We start from the raw sequence: 17,553 nt of genomic DNA on the forward strand, positions 1-17,553 counted from the left end.
AATACAGAATTGGTCAAAAAAGATGCTGTCCCTGCCCTCATGAAGCTTACATTTTATTGGATGGGGACAGAAAAAATTATATGTATGTGAGAGGACAATGGGTAGAGGAAAAAAAAAGATAAGAATATATTTAAAAAAATATATATATATATATATTCACATATGTATGTATGTATCTGATGGTGGTAAGTGTTATAAAGAAAAATTAGGGGTGCCTGGGTGGCACCGACTCCAGCTCAGGTCACTCACAGTTTGTGGGTTCAAGCCCCATGTTGGGCTCTGTGCTGACAACTCAGAGCCTGGAGCCTGCTTCAGATTCTGTCTCCCTCTCTCTCTTCCCCTCCCCTGCTCATGCTCTGTCTCTCAAAAGTAAGTAAAAAGTTAAAAAAAAATTTTTTTTAATAAATAAAAATCAAGTTATTAAAAAAAAAAGAAAGATTAAACAGGAGGTTAGGACATATAGGGAGGGAGTACTGGGAGTTTGTTATTTCTGTTTTATATACAGTGGTCACAGAAGGCCTCTCTGATAACATGGCATTTTAAGCAGAGCTCTGAAGGAAGTGAGAGAGCAAGTTATAGGAGTATCGGGAGAAGAGTACTCCAGGAGAGGGGATGGAGTTCTGAACTAATTTAAAACATATGGTAGCCAAAAGAGCTCTTCTTCTTCTTCTTTTTTTTAAAGCCTTGCAGGAATACAAGATTATTTCAAGTGGGCTGAGTGCAGAGATAGGTTTAACATCATCAGGGAAGTTGGAAACGTTCCCCTCTTCTAAGGCTGTGTTGGAAGGGCCCACCTCCTCCTGGAGTCGGACTGGAGCCTCCAACTAAGGCCCTGTTAATAGACAGTCCTTAAGAGGACAAATGGGCACTATAGGTCTTGATTGGCTTTCTCCCACAAATATTTAAATATTTGTTGTGGGGTGCAAGGAAAAACGAGCAAGAAAGCAAAGACCAAATAGTATCAACACCAATCAGTACCAAAAAACCCAAAGTTTACAATTTATACCCAAACGTAGAAACATAATAATTATTTGAATTAACCAGAAAATTGAACATCGCCTCAAGTGGTGAAACTGAAGGGACGGGTTTCTCTCTCTCTCTCTCTTTTCCTTTTTACCTTGATATCTAATTTCAAATAGTATCTGCCATTCTTACCCAGGGATTCTGGTGTTGAATCTGAAGCTGACCTGCAATAAAGGCTTCTGGACTAGATAACAGAAAGGTTCAGCAGCACATAACCCCTTAAAAAAAGATAAGCTATAGGGGCACCTGGGTGGCTCAGTCGGTTAAGCGTCTGACTTCAGCTTGGGTCATGATCTCATGGTTTGTGAGTTTGACCCCACGTCGGGCTTTGTGCTAACAGCCTGGAGCCTGGAACCTGCTTCAGATTCTGTGTCTCCCTCTCTCTCTGCCCTCCCCTGCTCACGCTCTGTCTCTTTCTCTCTCAAAAATAAATAAACATTTAAAGAAATTGGGGCGCCTGGGTGGCTCAGTCGGTTGAGCGTCTGACTTCAGCTCAGGTCATGATCTCGCGGTCTGTGAGTTCGAGCCCCGCGTCCGGCTCTGTGCCGACAGCTCAGAGCCTGGAGCCTATTTCCAATTTTGTGTCTCCCTCTCTCTCTGCCCCTCCCCCATTCATGCTCTGTCTCTCTCTCTGTCAGAAATAAACTTTAAAAAAAAAAAAGAAAGAAAGAAATAAAAATTAAAAAATAAATAAAATAGATAAGAAACATCACGGGGAAAAAATGGTTGCCCAAATTCCTACGTTTAACATTTTTATTCCCTTTTGTAATGGAGGACTTCACAAGCAAAATTCACATTTAAAACACCACCATGAGAAAACATAAAGATTACTATTCAGTTTTAGAAAAGCAAAAACTAAATAAGGTGCTATTAAGTGTGTGGCCAAGGGAGGATATGAATATGAAGAATTCATTACCTCCTCTTAGGTCTTTTCTTTGACTTTACTCCAAACAGTGAGGGGTAAACGACAAATTAAAAACTCACTTTATATGGGTCTTTTGCTCTATATCCTAACTGAGATGAATAGGGCAGGGCTTCAAAGAAGGAGAAAAAATATTTTAGATAGTCTAGGCAATTAAAGCCCCATTTCCCAAAATGCTCTAGATTGGGGTTGGCAGGCAGGGGGAGGTGGGAGACCCACAGGTTTCTTCGGATCAGAGAATGGGAGAAGTACTTAATTTTAATTTGTAAGATGGGTGATACCAATACAAAAACGAGCATAAATTACACAAATTACGGATCCACATCCTCCATAATCCTTCCCAGCTGGCCACAAAGTTTAAGGGTTAGCCACACTCTGACCCATCTCACTGTTCATTTGTTGTGTAGTCCAAGAGGACAGCCTGTTTACTGATCTTGAAGTAGCCTAGTTCTAAATAGAGTTAACCTGAGGCCAGTGCATTTTCTCTAACCCAGTATCAGTATGGAGCTATTAACCTGTTCAAGCAGAGGGATACAACAACTGTTCTTCTCAATAGATTTCAAGAAGGAGCCACCACCATCAACAAGAAAAAAAGATTACTGCATTCGGAACTCTGTCACTGTCTCATTTGCCTACATATCCTTGTCAATCTATGAACCCAGAAAACAGCCATTCACCAGCACCCTACCCTGGTAGGCTGCCGCAATGCCCAGCATCCCCTCCAGGAATTCCTGCCCCTTTCATCTCCTAGTATTCTCAAGTTACACAAGCTCTGAGAAAGACCTTTTTCTATTTGCAAAGGCAGTTTGCTAGCTCAATACCAAGAGAAACCCATGCCTCTAAATATAGAGACCACCTTTGTAGAGTCACCCAAGTTGTAAGAAATTTTTAATAACCCGAAGATTCAAAGAGGGATCTAAACCTGGCTTGGCCTGCCACAGCAAAACTGCTTATTAAATAGAAGCTTCTTGGAAAAAAACAAAACAAAACTGCAAATTTATTAGCCATCTTCAAGCAAAGCAACTATTTTTCTCTCCCTAACACCTGTATTTAAACACATCATAGATAACTCCCTACTGTCAATAGTCTAAGGTCTCGTTGGGTTTAGAAACATAGATATAAATAAAAACTGCCCCCTTCTTCCCACCCAAAATCCACATTAAAAAGAAATTCTAGATGGCAGGACGGATAGGCCATCACCTGATATGCTCCAAGAATAACCCAATAAATGTCTTAACAGGCCTTTTGCTAAAAGAAATCTTTCTGCTCAATTTCTCTCTAAGTGTATATATATCTAAGTGTGTGCCTGTATATTTGCACAACATTTGATATTCCTCAACATCTGTTGATAAAGAAGGGGACATCGATCAATTACTATTCATTGAGTACTGATCAACTTACATAGTTCTCCAAGGCTCCTTCCATAGTAATTGATTAATTAGACTCCAACAAATGGCATGTCTGTCTAATTAACTGTATTGACTAGGATAAAAAAACCAGATGGCTTTCTAGCCTAGATTAGTAACAGCGGAGAGACTACTCTTTAAATCAAACAAACTCTTACTTCTTCCTGCCCTTTTGTCAGAAAGGGACAAAAATGCGATTGACCAATTTTGTGATGTGCTCTCTAGAAGACTATTTCCAGAAAAAGGTTTGCCATTGGTATATAATACTCATATCATTTATACTCAGTACCTGCCACAAATGTCATCCAAAGCAATCAGGGAGGGGCACCTGGGTGGCTCAGTGGTTAAGCATCCAACTTCAGCTCAGGTCATGATCTCACAGCTCATGGGTTCAAGCCCCCCCGTGGGACTCTCTCTGCTTTCAGCACAGAACCAGCTTGGGATCCCCTGTCTCCCTCTCCCTCTCCCCCTCCCCCACTCACACGGTCTCTCACTCTCTCAAAAATAAAAAAACATTTTAAAAAATTAAAAAAATAAAGTTCCCTTTAAAAAAGCAATCAGGGAAATTTTGCTTTGGAAATGGTCAAAGTCATAGGTTTATCTGATTTATGGTAGAAGAAATAGAATTCCATTGGCTCCCACAAAAGAATACAAATATATCGGGGCACCTGGGTGGCTCAGTCGGTTGAGCGTCCAACTTCAGCTCAGGTTATGATCTCACAGCTCGTGGGTTCGAGCCCTGCGTTGGGCTCTGTGCTGACAGCTCAGAGCCTGGAGCCTGCTTCGGATTCTGTGCCTCCCTCTCTCTCTGCCCCTAACCCACTTGCATTCTGTCTCTATCTCTCTCAAAAATAAATAAACATTAAAAACAAAAATAAAAAAAAAAAAAAAGAAAAAAGAATACAAATAGACATACTCGTAAGATTACCACTATTTTTTAAAAATTTCATTGTTGAATTGGAATATAACTTCTTTTAATGTTTGTTTATTTTTGAGAGAGAGAAACAGAGCGTGAGCTGGGGAGGGACAGAGAAAGAGGGAGACAAAGAATCAGAAGCAGGCTCCTGACTGCAAGCCGTCAATACAGAGCCTGACTTGGGCTCGAACCCACAAACCATGAGATTATGACCTGAGTAGAAATCGGATGCTTAACCGACTGGGCCACCCAGGCGCCCCATATTACCACTATTTTTTGCGTGTAAAGTTACATGATTCTTGCTTCTTTGGACCATTTGCCATTTTGGCTCCATTAGGCTCCTGGAATTCTTTGGTTTATTAAAATAACTAACCTTTATGGGTTCTAAGTAGGAAAAATTCTATTAGTAAAGAAACGTTCCATAAAGACAGCCAATAATAGTCAAATAATCAGTAGGGAAGAAATTTAAAAATGCTCTAAATCTCCAACAGCTGCTTGTAACAAAGTAGCCTGCATTACTTAGAATTTTTATTTGGCAAAAGTCTTTTGGAAACCTGGGCAATCAACCCAATGGCCTTCAGCAACTAATCTCTCCTCTGTGGGCCTCAGTTTTTGTCTGTGGGGTCTGGAAAGTGGAGAGATGGCATCATTCATTTCAGTCTGCATATGAGTATTTATATTCCATTCAAGCAAGGGTCTCCAACTATTCAGAGGAAGAAATGTCACTTTTTTGTCCAAAGTTTGAAGACACCCCAGAAAGAGGCAAAAGTACTGGAAGTAAAATCTCGAAGGAGGATGGGGCAGGTAGAACAGGAAAAGTTATACTGTTCCCTACCAGGAATTTCTTAATAGAGCCCAGTCTCTGAGCCAGGAACTACATTAAAGGAGAACTTTGGGGTACCTAAGTGGCTTAGTCAGTTGAGTGTCTGAATTTGGCTCAGGTCATGATCCCAGGGTTGTGGGATTGAGCCCCACTTTGGGTTCCATGCTGAGTGTGGAGGCTGCTTGGGATTCTCTCTCTCCCTCTGCCCCCCTCCCCCTCTTGTGCTCCCTCTCTCTCTAAAATAAAAAATAAAGTACATTTTTAAAGAATTTCTTTAGGGGCACCAGGGTGGCTCAATCAGTTAAGTGTCAGCTCAGGTAATGATCTCGCAGTTAGTGAATTTGAGCACAGCACAGAGCTGTGCTTCGGATCCTGTCTCCCCCTCTCTGTGCCCCTCCCCTGCTCATGCTCACTCCCTCTCTCTCTCAAAGATAAACATTAAAAAAAATAAATAAATAAAGGAGAACTGTCATGTTGTGTCACCAGATCACATCAATCTCTTAAGAACTGTTTTTTTTTTTAAATTTAATTTATGTTTTTAATTTACATCCAAGTTAGTTAGCATACAGTGCAACAATGATTTCAGGAGTAGATTCCTTAATGCCCCTTAGCCCACCCCCCTCCCACAACCCTCCCAGTCACCCTCTGTTGTTCTCCATATACTTAAGAACTGTTCTTAAGAAATCAGCACACCTAGTATTCCTTCTTAGATGAACAATTACAAACCAGACCATATTAACAGGCCTGCATGTACTCCAAAATCTTTTAAGCTTTCTAAGCTCTAAAACTGCATCAGTAAATGGACTAAAAGATGACCTAATCCATGGCTAAAATCTTATTCCAGGATTGCTAACACCTTAGAACCTCCAGGTTTCAGGAATTCCACAAAGTCTAATTTTCTATTTAAAATGATGTGCATATGTACATTTTCCTGAAATAAGTATTCATAGCTTTTAGATATTTAAAGAGGTTTAGGATTCCAAAAGAGTTATAAATGGCTGATTTAATAAACAAGTTATTTTCATGCTATCTTTTTTTATAAAATAAAGTCCTCTAAATAATATATACAAAGAATTCCACTTTCTCATTAGCCCATGGAAGACACTACCAACACTTGCTTTGTAGAGCCCAGGGGGCTGCATGTCTACGAGGAAGAGAGTGCAATCACAGCAAGAGCCAGTCTAGTCCTGGGGCCCCTGAGTGGCTCAGGCAGTTAAGCATCTGACACTTCGTTTCAGCTCAGGTCATGATCTCACAGTTTGTGGTTCAAGCCTTGCATTGGGCTCCACCCTGACAGTGCAGAGCCTGCTTGGGATTCTCTCTCTCTCTCTCTCTCTCTCTCTCTCTCTCTCTCTCTCCCTCTCTCTCTGCCCCTTCCCTGCTCTCTTTCTCTCAAAAATAAATCAATAAACTTAAAAAAAAAGAACAAAAAAAGAACGAGTCTAGTTCTGGTTCTGTGACCGATTACATCTGCTGTTTCAAACACTCTAGGCCTCAGCTTCTCATGGGGGTGAAGCCTGTCACTGGGAGAATTCAACATGAAATGAAAGTGCTTCAGAAGCTAAAGGGCTAAAAACACTTAAGATATAAAAGAAAGACAAGGAAAAGAAAATATGAGCCTCAAGTCACAAAGCAAGCCAAAGGATGGAAACCAAGAGTATGCCTTTATTTCAGATAAAGGAGAATATATGGCATGCCATGCCTCCAGTAAGCTTAATCAGGGCTGCACAGAGTTATAAAAAGAGCAAAGTTATAACTCTATAGAGTGCTTCACTGGCCTGGAGCACACTTACTGGTGAACTCCCACACCTATACCGTACCCATATAATGTCAGCACAGAAAGGTTTAGTGATGATGTAATGTCTGAGGCCAAGCAATGCATTCAAGGCCATTTTGTTGGACTCCCAAGGCACAAGTCAGCTCTTTTCTCCAGGGGATGAGTTAGGATATCATTCTCATGATTTTGGGGGCTTTGCCATCTAGCAACTTAAAAAGAAAGACCTGTGTAAGTGATCCCAGTGCTCAGATGATCCAAGCTCAACCCTTTTAAGAAAACTTTATCATACTTTCCCTTTCCTTCCCTCTCCCATTTTCAGCAAGAGGTAGGAACTATTAGGCGAGGCATTAGATAAGACCAAAGCAAAAGAAGACTTAAAAAATTACCACCCTGGGGGCACCTAGGTGGCTCAGTCCGCTGAACGTCCGACTCTTGATTTCAGCTCAGGTCATGATTCCAGGGTCGTGGGATCAAGCCCCATGTCGGGCTGTATGCTGAGTGGAGCCTGTTTAAGATTCTGTCCTTCCCTCTCCCACTGCCCCTCCCTCGCTTGTACTCTCTCTCTCAAAAAATAAAAATAAATAAAAATAAATTGCCACACTGTCCATTTCCAGGCCACATATACCTGTTAGGCTGAAAGACTTACTTCCCAGAAGCCTGAGCTCTGCTGGACTTTCACAATGTAGGGCAAGAACCATTTAAGGAATTGTGAAAGAAAGGGAACAAAAGCCTGGTGCTGTCTTATGAGCGTGTGCCAGAAGAGCTAGCAGGTGGAAAATTGGTCCTCTTTTTTAACACTGTTAAGAGATTGGCTCACTGAGTATACAGAGGGGAGTGTGAAGCTTGGGAGACAGAATGCACCCAGTCAGGCTTTAGGGAGAAAAGGAAAAAAAAAAAAAAAATCCAAATATGATGGTGATAGCGAGGAGGAGAGCCCTTGGGTTCAGGCAGCCTCCAGAGGAAGGAGTGCTGTTTTACTGCAAGATTCCTCACTATACCTTAAGACTAGAAGGTGGGCTGGTTTAAAAAAAAAAAAGTTCAAGGCCATATCCAGCCTAATTGCTTTTGTTGATGCCCAGCCAATCTGATGTCACTTATGTCACCTTATCTGATGACAGAAGTCATAAAACTTGAATTAAAAAATTATACTAGAAATAAACTATGTATTGTTGGCCAAAAGTAGAGAAGAGAGATTGTATGTAGGGCCCTAAAATGAAAACATCAAAGAGGTTATTATGGGCAGTCAGTCACGTGTCTACTACAGCATCTGGCACACAGTAGATGCTCAATATATACCTGGGTTTTTGTTTTTTTTTTTTTAATTTTAAAGAGGGGGAAGGGGGTATGCAGTTAGGAAGGGCTCAGTAGGAGATAGCAAAAAGGAATTGCCTCCACTCACCTATGAATTAGTGACAGACCAAGAAACTAAACTTGAGGGAAAAAACATCCTGCTGAAGCACAAAGGTTTTAAACTGGTGGCTCTAAGGCAGAATAGGCATGGTATACAGATTTATTTTATCCATACAATAAGGCAGCAGTTTGTTACAACATCTAAAAATCAGGAGATTTCACATTAAAAATCTTAATTTCTGGCTTCCTTTGAAAAAAACCCAGAGGCCCTCATGGAAACAATAGGCGGAAGCTAAGTCAAAGCTTCATTTAGATAGGATTCATTTTTTTTTAATTTTTTTTAACATTTATTCATTTTTTGAGAGAGAGAGAAACAGAGCACAAGTGGGGGAAGAGCAGAAAGAGAGGGAAACAGAATCAGAAGCAGGCTCCAGGCTCTGATCTGTCAGCACAGAGCCCAATGTGGGGCTCGAACCCACAAACTATGAGATCATGACCTGAGCCAAAGTTGGACGCTTAACCGACTGAGCCACCCAGGCACCCCTGGATGGGATTCATTTATATTCATTTATATTTAGAAGGGGTGGGCTCTCTAGTTGGCCACACTTGCCACCACCCCCTACTGATTACTTCTAACCCAATTCACTCATTTTTGCTGCTTGCCTTGCTTCTGCTGGCATCAAGTTGTAACTTTTTTGTATAATGAAGAGGGCTGTAATGTAACTCCTGACCTTGGAGTTGTGAGTTCGAGCCCAACATTGGGTCTAGAGATTATTTTAAAATAAAATATTAAAATATTAAATAAATAATAAAAATATTAAAAATAAAATATTAAAAAGAGAACTCAAAAATCTAGGTTCTAGTCCTGGCTCAGCTACACACATATATATATGTCTTGACTTATGTACCCAACCTCTCTGAGCCTCAGTTCTCTCATCTGTAAGAAGAGGGTCTATACAAAATGATCTCTAAAGCTCTGTAATTAGAATTCATCTACAATGGTGGCAACATGCATAGGGGAGACACAAAGTAGTCTCAGCCTATTTCACACGCTGTTCCCTGAGTCTAATTTCTTGAGATGTTAATCTCATTTTGAGGCTAAAGAATTACCTAGTGAACCTATGATGGTCTTAAAAAAAGTACAGGCTCTTTGGCACAGTATCTGTGTGGAAAGACTAATCTCACCGTAATTAAAAGCCAGAAGACTGTCTCAGATGGATAGATCACTTTCTTGACTGTGTTCATTCCTATTATGGAAATTCTCAGATTCCTCTCTGGGATGGTTACCCAGTCTATGACTAAATGAAGAGTTCCAGAGCACAGAGCTTCCAGCTGTGGGCGTTCTCGAAGTATACAAGAACAGACCAAATATAAAGACCAATATAAGGAAAGGATAGGCTTTGGAATTTGAAAGCAGCAAAAAAAGATCCTGTCTGGACTAGTCAAAGAATATACATGTCAATCCTGTGGATCATACCATAACTGTAGCAGCTGCTGCTTTAGTTCTGAGTGTGGAAAGTCAGAGCTTATAAATCACCTCTGAGAGACATGTTCCAGCAATGAGACCGTAAGTTTGGCCTCCTGTGTAGCACTTAGAAAGTATAAGCTTAGTAGATTAGCCTCACTGAAAATCTATTATTTAATTCATCCTCATAAAGCCCCTGGAAGTTAAGCAGGAAAAATGGTACTTATCAATTCTGCTTTACAATTAGGGAAGCCTTAGGCCCACCAAAAGCTAAAACCACACATTGACCAAAGTATTCAAGATTTGCTTCAACAAATATTTATTGTGCTCTCACTGCTTTCGTGTACTGGAGACAAGACAATGATGAATTAGCCACATTTCATTTCTTTGTCTCCAAAGAGTGAACAAAATAGCCTAACATAAATCTCTATACTTCCTATTCCCTAGGTTACATACTTCTGATAATCTATATGGGGACTATGAGCAGACTTGAAAGACTTTACCTCTGAAATGGATCCAAAGTTAGAGTCAATGACTTCACATCCTCCTTCACAGAAAACCACATATCCCAATCAAAAAGCATCTAGATTGTCAGAGAGGATACAGTACGCATAAACTTTTCCCCACAGGATAAAAATTCATACATAAGGGGTGCCTGGCTAGCTCAATCACAAGAGCATGCGACTCTTGATCTTGGGGTCATGAGTCTGAGTCCAACGTTGGGTGCAGAGATTACTTAAATGAGTATTTTTTTTAAATTACACATAATAAATTAGTCAAATCTGAACAGAAAAAAATCAAAGCCATTCAATGTTTCTATCATTATATATAACCTTAAAGGTAAAAACAACTACATTTTGGGGTGCTTGGGTGGTTCAGTCAGTTAAATGTCCAACTTTGGTTCAGGTCATGATCTCATGGTTCATGGGTCCGAGCCCGGCATCAGGCTCTATACTGAATGCCTGCTCAGAGCCTGGAGCCTGCTTTAAGATTCTGTGTCTCCTTCTGTCTCTGCCCCTCCAATGCTCACATTCTGTCTCACTCTGTCTCTCAAAAATAAATAAATCTAATAAAAAATTAAAAAAACAACAACTACATCTTGTTAATGTACATAACCAGGAAAATCACAAAATACCTTCTCTGGTTCTGCCTACGGTAATACCTGTCCCAGTGTGTCTGGGCAAAATGGGTAATTATAATCTAGGTCAGAGGTTCTCAGTTGGGGCAATTTTTTTTCCCAGAGGACATTTGGCAACGTCTGGAGACATTTTTGGTTGTCTGGGGGATGGCTGGGGGAGATATTACCGGCATCTAGTGGGGACAGACCAGGGATGCTACTAAGTATCCTATAATGCACAGTAGAGCCCCACAAAACAAAGAATTACTCAACCAAAATGTCGATAGTGTAGAGGTCAAGAAACCATGGTCTGGGTGTTCTATATATTGGCTCGAGGCCTATGTTCTGGGTCTTTTAAGGGCTCCACGCAGACAGGTTCTGGCTGCTAATATAGGAGCTAAAAGAAAACAACATCTATTCTCCTTTACCTCTTCACCTTTCCTTCAGCCTTTGTGTTTCTGGTAATAAAGCATAATAAACCATTACATTTAGTGCCTGCTTTTTATTGATCATTGAAATAAGGATCACACACATAACAGATGGACAAAGATGGAAAATCAACTTAAAAGCAAGGAAGAAAGGCAAGGAGGAAGAAAGGAAGGAAGAAAGAGAGGGAGGGGTTTAGTTGTCATTTCCACAGCTAAATGAAACTAAATCAACCAATCTAAAGAGCAGACAATGATCTGTTCTGTTGTGAGTCTGATCATGTCTGGAAACTGCTTCTTCCCACCTAAGAAACAAATAGCATGTAGAAAGTAAGTCATTCGTTTGTATAACTGAGGACACCTAGTGGTTTCCAGTGTGTCACAGCTAAGTAGGCCCTAAGATTGCCTTCAATATAAATTCTGAATTTAGATATATATTCCCTATTTATAAAAAGGACATCCCTAGTGTAGACAACTTAAAAGATACTTTCAGGTTCTTTAATATTCAATTCAATTCAACAAGCATTTATTGTGCTCCTACTACCTATACTAGTCTTTAAGCTATGATGTTGGGGAGCATGTAGCAACTTCAGCCTAGGAAGAAAAATCTTAGCTTCTGCCTTCTAAAAGCAAGGTACTCGGGGGCACCTGAGTGGCTCAATTTGTTAAGTGTCTGACTATGGCTCAGGTCATGATCTCACAGTTCATGTGTTTGAGCCCTGCCACTGGGCTCAGTGCTGTCAGCACAGAGTTCACCTTGGATCCTCTGTGCCCCACACTCCCTATCCCTCTCTCAAAAAAAAAAAAAAAAGGCAGAGTATTCACAAGTTCCCCAAGAACGGTTTCTTTTATGTCAACTCTAAAGAGGTGAGTACAGCACGTGAGAAGTATATGTCAAAATTTTACATGGTTGATGAACCCAAAGAGAACGCTAAGCATTAGCAAGAGACTAAGAACTCTATTTTTCCAATCTAGATGGGAAATAGCATAAGATCTGTTGTTTTAGAAGAAAAAAAAAATCTATCTGTTTATTTGACCAATGCCTCCATATTTGTTTTACTCGGCTTGATTACTGAGACCAGTCCAACTGGTGCGCTCACTGACACTCACTTCAGAACTTCTATGGCCAAGACAGACAGGTGCAAGAATGTCAAGCATGTTTTTAGACTGCCAGCTCTAAGTCAACATCAGTGTCTCAATTCCCAGTGAGACTGTGAAAAGGCTGGAAACACAGCTTGGGTTCTCCTTCCCAGTTGTGATGCTGGCAATAAAAAGAAAAAGAGTCAGCATCTGGCTTCCTCTCAAACAAACCTGCTCAGCCCATCTTATCCAAGAAAAAGATGCCATCCCAAGGGGCCATTCAGGATATATGTCTCTTGGATGGTACTTAGGGTGTTTCATTCATCATTGTGTTTTATTGACACATACACAAAAAAGTCTCTTTTTTTGGCAGTCTCTCTTTTTTTGGCTAATTTTCCATGGACTCCCTCCTTTTTTTTGAAATGACACATTCTCAGAATCTTAAAATCTGTTCACAAACCTGGCAAAGCTAGGTTGCTCAGAACTATATTGTGGCCAGTCTTGGTTCATGGTGTGACCTCATATTACCCACTGGCGGCAGCTCCGATGGAGAAACTCACTACTGTGCTAGAATGTCCCCAGACACTGTTTTGCCTCAATTGTCTCTACCTGACATGATGCTAAAGAGAAATAAAGACAAGAACAGAAAAAGCAGTCTGAGAAGAAAGCACGAACATGGGACACAGGAGACAGAGGGCACCTACCTGGTCACGATCCCCTGCAAAGCAGCAACTTTTCATGGTGCAAGAGTTGAAATAACCCTGATTGTCAAACTGGAACACAGGCAGGCGGGAATGGATGTCATAGAGCACAGGGGGCAGGCGACGCCTCAGGGCCAGGAGCTGGGTCCCATTGCTGTTGAACCGTACACTCATGGCACTCTGGAGGGACAGGTTGCCACCATAGCGCAGGAGAGAACTGAAAGGCAGAAAGCATAGGGATTGGCCATGAAGTAGGTGGGACAAGACTCTGCAAAATGTACCACATTTACTTCTTCCCAGAATATGTCCAGAATCTCCTGTCAGGCTTATACATCTGAATTTTGGCAGATGTATAAGAAAGGTTATTTCTATGTAGTGGGCTAGAAGGTAATGATGGGGTAAGAATGGCTCCTTGATTTCATCAAACCAAGTTATTTAACCTGTCGTTTCCTCTTTTCAATCTCCAAAAGGTGAATTACCAATAAATTTACAGGAAATAAGTAACAAAGCATCATGAGAGAATAGACATATTAAAATGATTAGTTATTTCATTTGCATGAGCTAACTACGTAATCAGATAGATGATACCAAGTCCCTGCGAGGTGAGTCGTGTCCACTCTAACTGGCTAATCATGGATGACATTTAAGGGACATATTTATCCTTGTATTAGAAATACAGAGCACATCAGCAGAAAAACAGATACTTTACTATTTATGCTGGATATTTTTTCCATAAATAATAATCATTTTATTAGTTAAACAGTTATTTTTGAATTTTTAATCTGTTCACAGAAAATTTTTATATTCTATATGGCATAACTAGAGACTAAATACTAAACAAGTTTTTAAAATTTTATTTATTATTTAATTTACATCCAAGTTAGTTAGCATATAATGCAACAAAGTTTCAGGAGTAGATTCCTTAATGCCCCATACCCATTTAGCCCATCCCCCCTCCTACAACCCCTCCAGCAACCTTCTGTTTGTTCTTTATATTTAAGAGTCTCTAATGTTTTGTCCCCCTCCCTGTTTTTATGTTCTTTTTGCTTCCCTTCCCTTATGTTCATCTGTTTAATACTAAACCAATTTTTAACTTTTTTTAATGTTTATTTATTTTTGAGAGAGACAGAGACAGAACGCAAGTGGGTTACTGGCAGAGAGAGAGGGAGACACAGAATCTGAAGGAGGCTCCAGGCTCCGAGCTGTCAGCACAGAGCCCGAAGCGGGGCTTGATTTCACAAACTGCGAGTTCACGACCTGAGTGGAAATCAAGAGTCAGACACTTAACCAACTGACCCACCTAGGTGCCCCTAAACAAATTATTTATTTTTTTATTTTATTTTATTTTTTATTTTAGAGACAGAGAGGAAGCATGAGCAGGGGAGGTGGGCAGAGGGAGAGAGAGAGAAACCTAAGCAGGCTCCATGTTCAGGGTGGAGCCCAATGTTGGGCTGGATCCCACAACCCTGGGATCATGACCTGAGCCAAAATCAAGTCGGACACTCAACCGACTGAGCCACCCAGTTGCCCTTAAACAAAAAATTTTAATTTAAATGCAGAGTAAGTAATATAACAATTAGAAAACCAAGATGACTTGTTTTCCATTGCAGTTCCCAACGAGTGTATATTTACTTTGATACATTTATATAGCTTCACAACGGAGAGTAATATGTTCTGGTTCACCTACTATCATTCTGTAGTCTCATAATATTCCTAACATTAAAAAAAAGTCACACAGTATGGTTCCAATTAATTTCTTTTGATGATTCAGAAGATACTTTCAATTTTACAGTGAACTAGGATGGCCATGAACATTAACAATTATACAGTACTAAATAAAAAAGGGTGTGTATATGTGTGTGTGCTTCTATCTTTTCAGTAGTTAGTATCCTTGACCGGCTAGGCTATTTTATTATGAAGGGATGGACTGTTCACTGACCACATCATAACCAACGTCTCTTTTGTATTTTGGGTTCAATTCTTGGAGTACTGAATTACTGGTAGGAAAGTGAAGTTAAGTATATACATTGGGGGAGGTGCAGAAATTCATGTAACATCAAACCTACTAACTTGTTTTGCCTCACACAGACTTTGTTGTCCTGGAAAGAAAATAATCCTAGTAGTTTTAGGGGGAAAAAGTTTATAAATTCTAGGGAATCACAGAGCTGGAAAGGGCCTCAAGAGGCCTAAATTAGAGCCTGGCAGATTTATCTGAAACATTTTTAGGGGAAAAAAAAAATGTCAGTTTACCAAGTGAAAACTTGAAGAGCTATATGCTACCAGAATAGATTTAATATTGAATGAAGAAAACACATTTTGTTTTTTCTTTGGCATGACAATGATGGGGAAGATTAGGGGGACAGGAAAAGAGATACCCCATGGGAAAAGGAGCCCCTGAAACCACATGCAAAGATAGCTGCCAACCTGGCCTGATCACAAAAACCATCTACACCAAATAGGGCCAGTAAGTCTTATGTCTCCCAAAAGCAGTGTTCTCACTAGAGGGAGGCGTGCTCTAGGTACAGAAACAAGGCCTGGGGCAAAACAGGCTTTAATCCTCTTATCACTGGAATGAAAGAAAAGAGAGAAAAGACTTAGGAAACAGTCCCTAGAACTCCAAACATCAAGGAGGAGCCTGGCACCCCTACGGGCCCCAAGTAATAATCTCTGTAGACAAATGTTCTTATAACGGTCCTAAACAGAGGCCACACTCACTCACATATAGAGGATGAATGACGGGGCTGTTAGAGTCCAGGCATTTCCTTTACAGGGTGCCCTAGCTGCCACAGGCATGTGGTGTTATCTAAACACTGAGCTCAAAAACAATGAGAGGCTTTCAATCCAAGATCAGCATGGAGTGTACAAATAAACCAGCGTCTGTAGAACTGAAGAGGAGCGGGGCGTGGAAACAAGACTCAACAAAAAGAAACTTGGCCAGCCCCACCAGCAACAGCAGCAGGGGTTTGCATCAGCTCAGGCATCCCTGACAGGAAAGCTGGGGCCACCAAGCAAACGCCCTTTCCATCAGTTAACAGGAACTTCCTCTGCCGATTCTAGTCAGACCTGCAGAAGTCTGCCCAGGACAGGCATGGGGCCCATCCCAGCCCCACCCAAGCTCCTTGACCTACATGTGCAATCTAGCCACTCTAGGGGTTCTGTTTGTGGGTTTCAGGAGGGTCACTAATTTCTCCTGCCTATGCTTCTGGGCAGGGAACTCCTATCTCTCACACAGAGGGCAGGTAAGTAGGAATCTTGCTCCTAGAGTGTTTGGGGGTGCTAAAGAGCAGCTGCTGAAACTGAATACTTCATGTTTGGGCATAAAATTAAATTCCTTCCAGAGGATGGAATGATACCTGAAATCTAGAAAGTGAGCTATGTTCACTATACTTTCTCAGCAGGGGTACTACAGCTGGTTCCTCCTGAATAGTATGCATGATCTAGTTCATTAGGAAGAAAAACCTTAGAAGCAGTTTGCCCGCACAGTCAAGATAAAAAGATAATGTCAAAGACGCTCTAGTTTACAGTTTCAAGCATAATATGCATGAGAAATCATCTGGGACTTTTTAAAAAATGTGGATTCTCAGGATCCACCCCCAGATATTCTAATTCAATCTGGGAAGTGGGCCCAGGAATCTGAATTTAACAACCCCAATTAATTCTGATGCGTGTGACTTTAAAACCACCCTTTTGAGAAACATGGCTCCATTTTGGAATTTGGGGGGAGAGGAATCAGGAAGAGAAGGGAGAGTGAGGTCAGTGGGAAAACAATGTGGAAAGAAAGTGGATTATCAGAGGTTCAACAAAAAGGGAACCATACAATATGGCACTTTTTATAGCCCCTGGTCTATTAGCAGAAAGGACTCTATTTCCTTTTAAAACTGAGTTCCCCTCTACCAACAATGCCTAAAATGCCTTTCTCCTGTCATCAATACATTCCCCAAAGGAGAAGTTTCTCATTTCCTCTTGGAGAACTGAGGGAGGAAAGCCTCAATCTTGACTTGCTTTCTGAACTCTGATCTTGGTAACGGAGATGCCAACTGTCTCCACTCCTCAGAGAAATGGCCACCATTTCGTACCAAACAAGATGAGCAGTGTCTTCTTTTTTTTTTTTTAATGTTTACTTATTTTTGAGAGAGAGGGAGACAAAGTGTGAGTAGTAGAGGAGCAGAGAGAGAGGGAGACACAGAATCTGAAGCAGGCTCCAGGCTCTGAGCTGTCAGCACAGAGCCCACTGCAGGGCTCAAACTCACAAACTGTGACATCATAACCTGAGCCAAAGTCAAACACTTAACCGACTGAGCCATCCAGGCACCCCAAGATGAGCAGTATCTTGCAAGGACTAGCAACAAGTTAAAATGAGTTCAACTATAATATCCCTATTTAGAAAAATAAAAGCAATAAATCTATTCCCAACCTATCTTCAACCAAGGATTTGTCATAAAATACAACAAGAATGGGGTAGGAGGTAATCCAAGGGTCAGCATGTAAAAGATCCAGGACAAAAAGCAAGAGAACTTTGAACAACAGGAAAATATTTCTCACTAGTGT

General features: G+C 40.8%; 1 protein-coding gene across 3 annotated transcripts in view; it reads right to left on the reverse strand.

Annotated features, from left to right (window-relative positions):
• DCAF5 (DDB1 and CUL4 associated factor 5) overlaps positions 1-17,553 on the reverse strand; it is a 107,776-nt gene that overhangs the window by 35,768 nt on the left and 54,455 nt on the right. For all 3 annotated transcript variants that reach the window (XM_043554371.1, XM_043554372.1, XM_043554373.1), the window contains exon 6: positions 13,009-13,222. In XM_043554371.1, the coding sequence (XP_043410306.1) occupies positions 13,009-13,222 (214 nt within the window). The remainder of the gene's footprint in view (positions 1-13,008; positions 13,223-17,553) is intronic.

The sequence above is a fragment of the Prionailurus bengalensis genome, chromosome B3, assembly GCF_016509475.1.
Source record: "Prionailurus bengalensis isolate Pbe53 chromosome B3, Fcat_Pben_1.1_paternal_pri, whole genome shotgun sequence".
In the NCBI taxonomy this organism is placed as follows: Eukaryota; Metazoa; Chordata; class Mammalia; order Carnivora; family Felidae; genus Prionailurus; species Prionailurus bengalensis.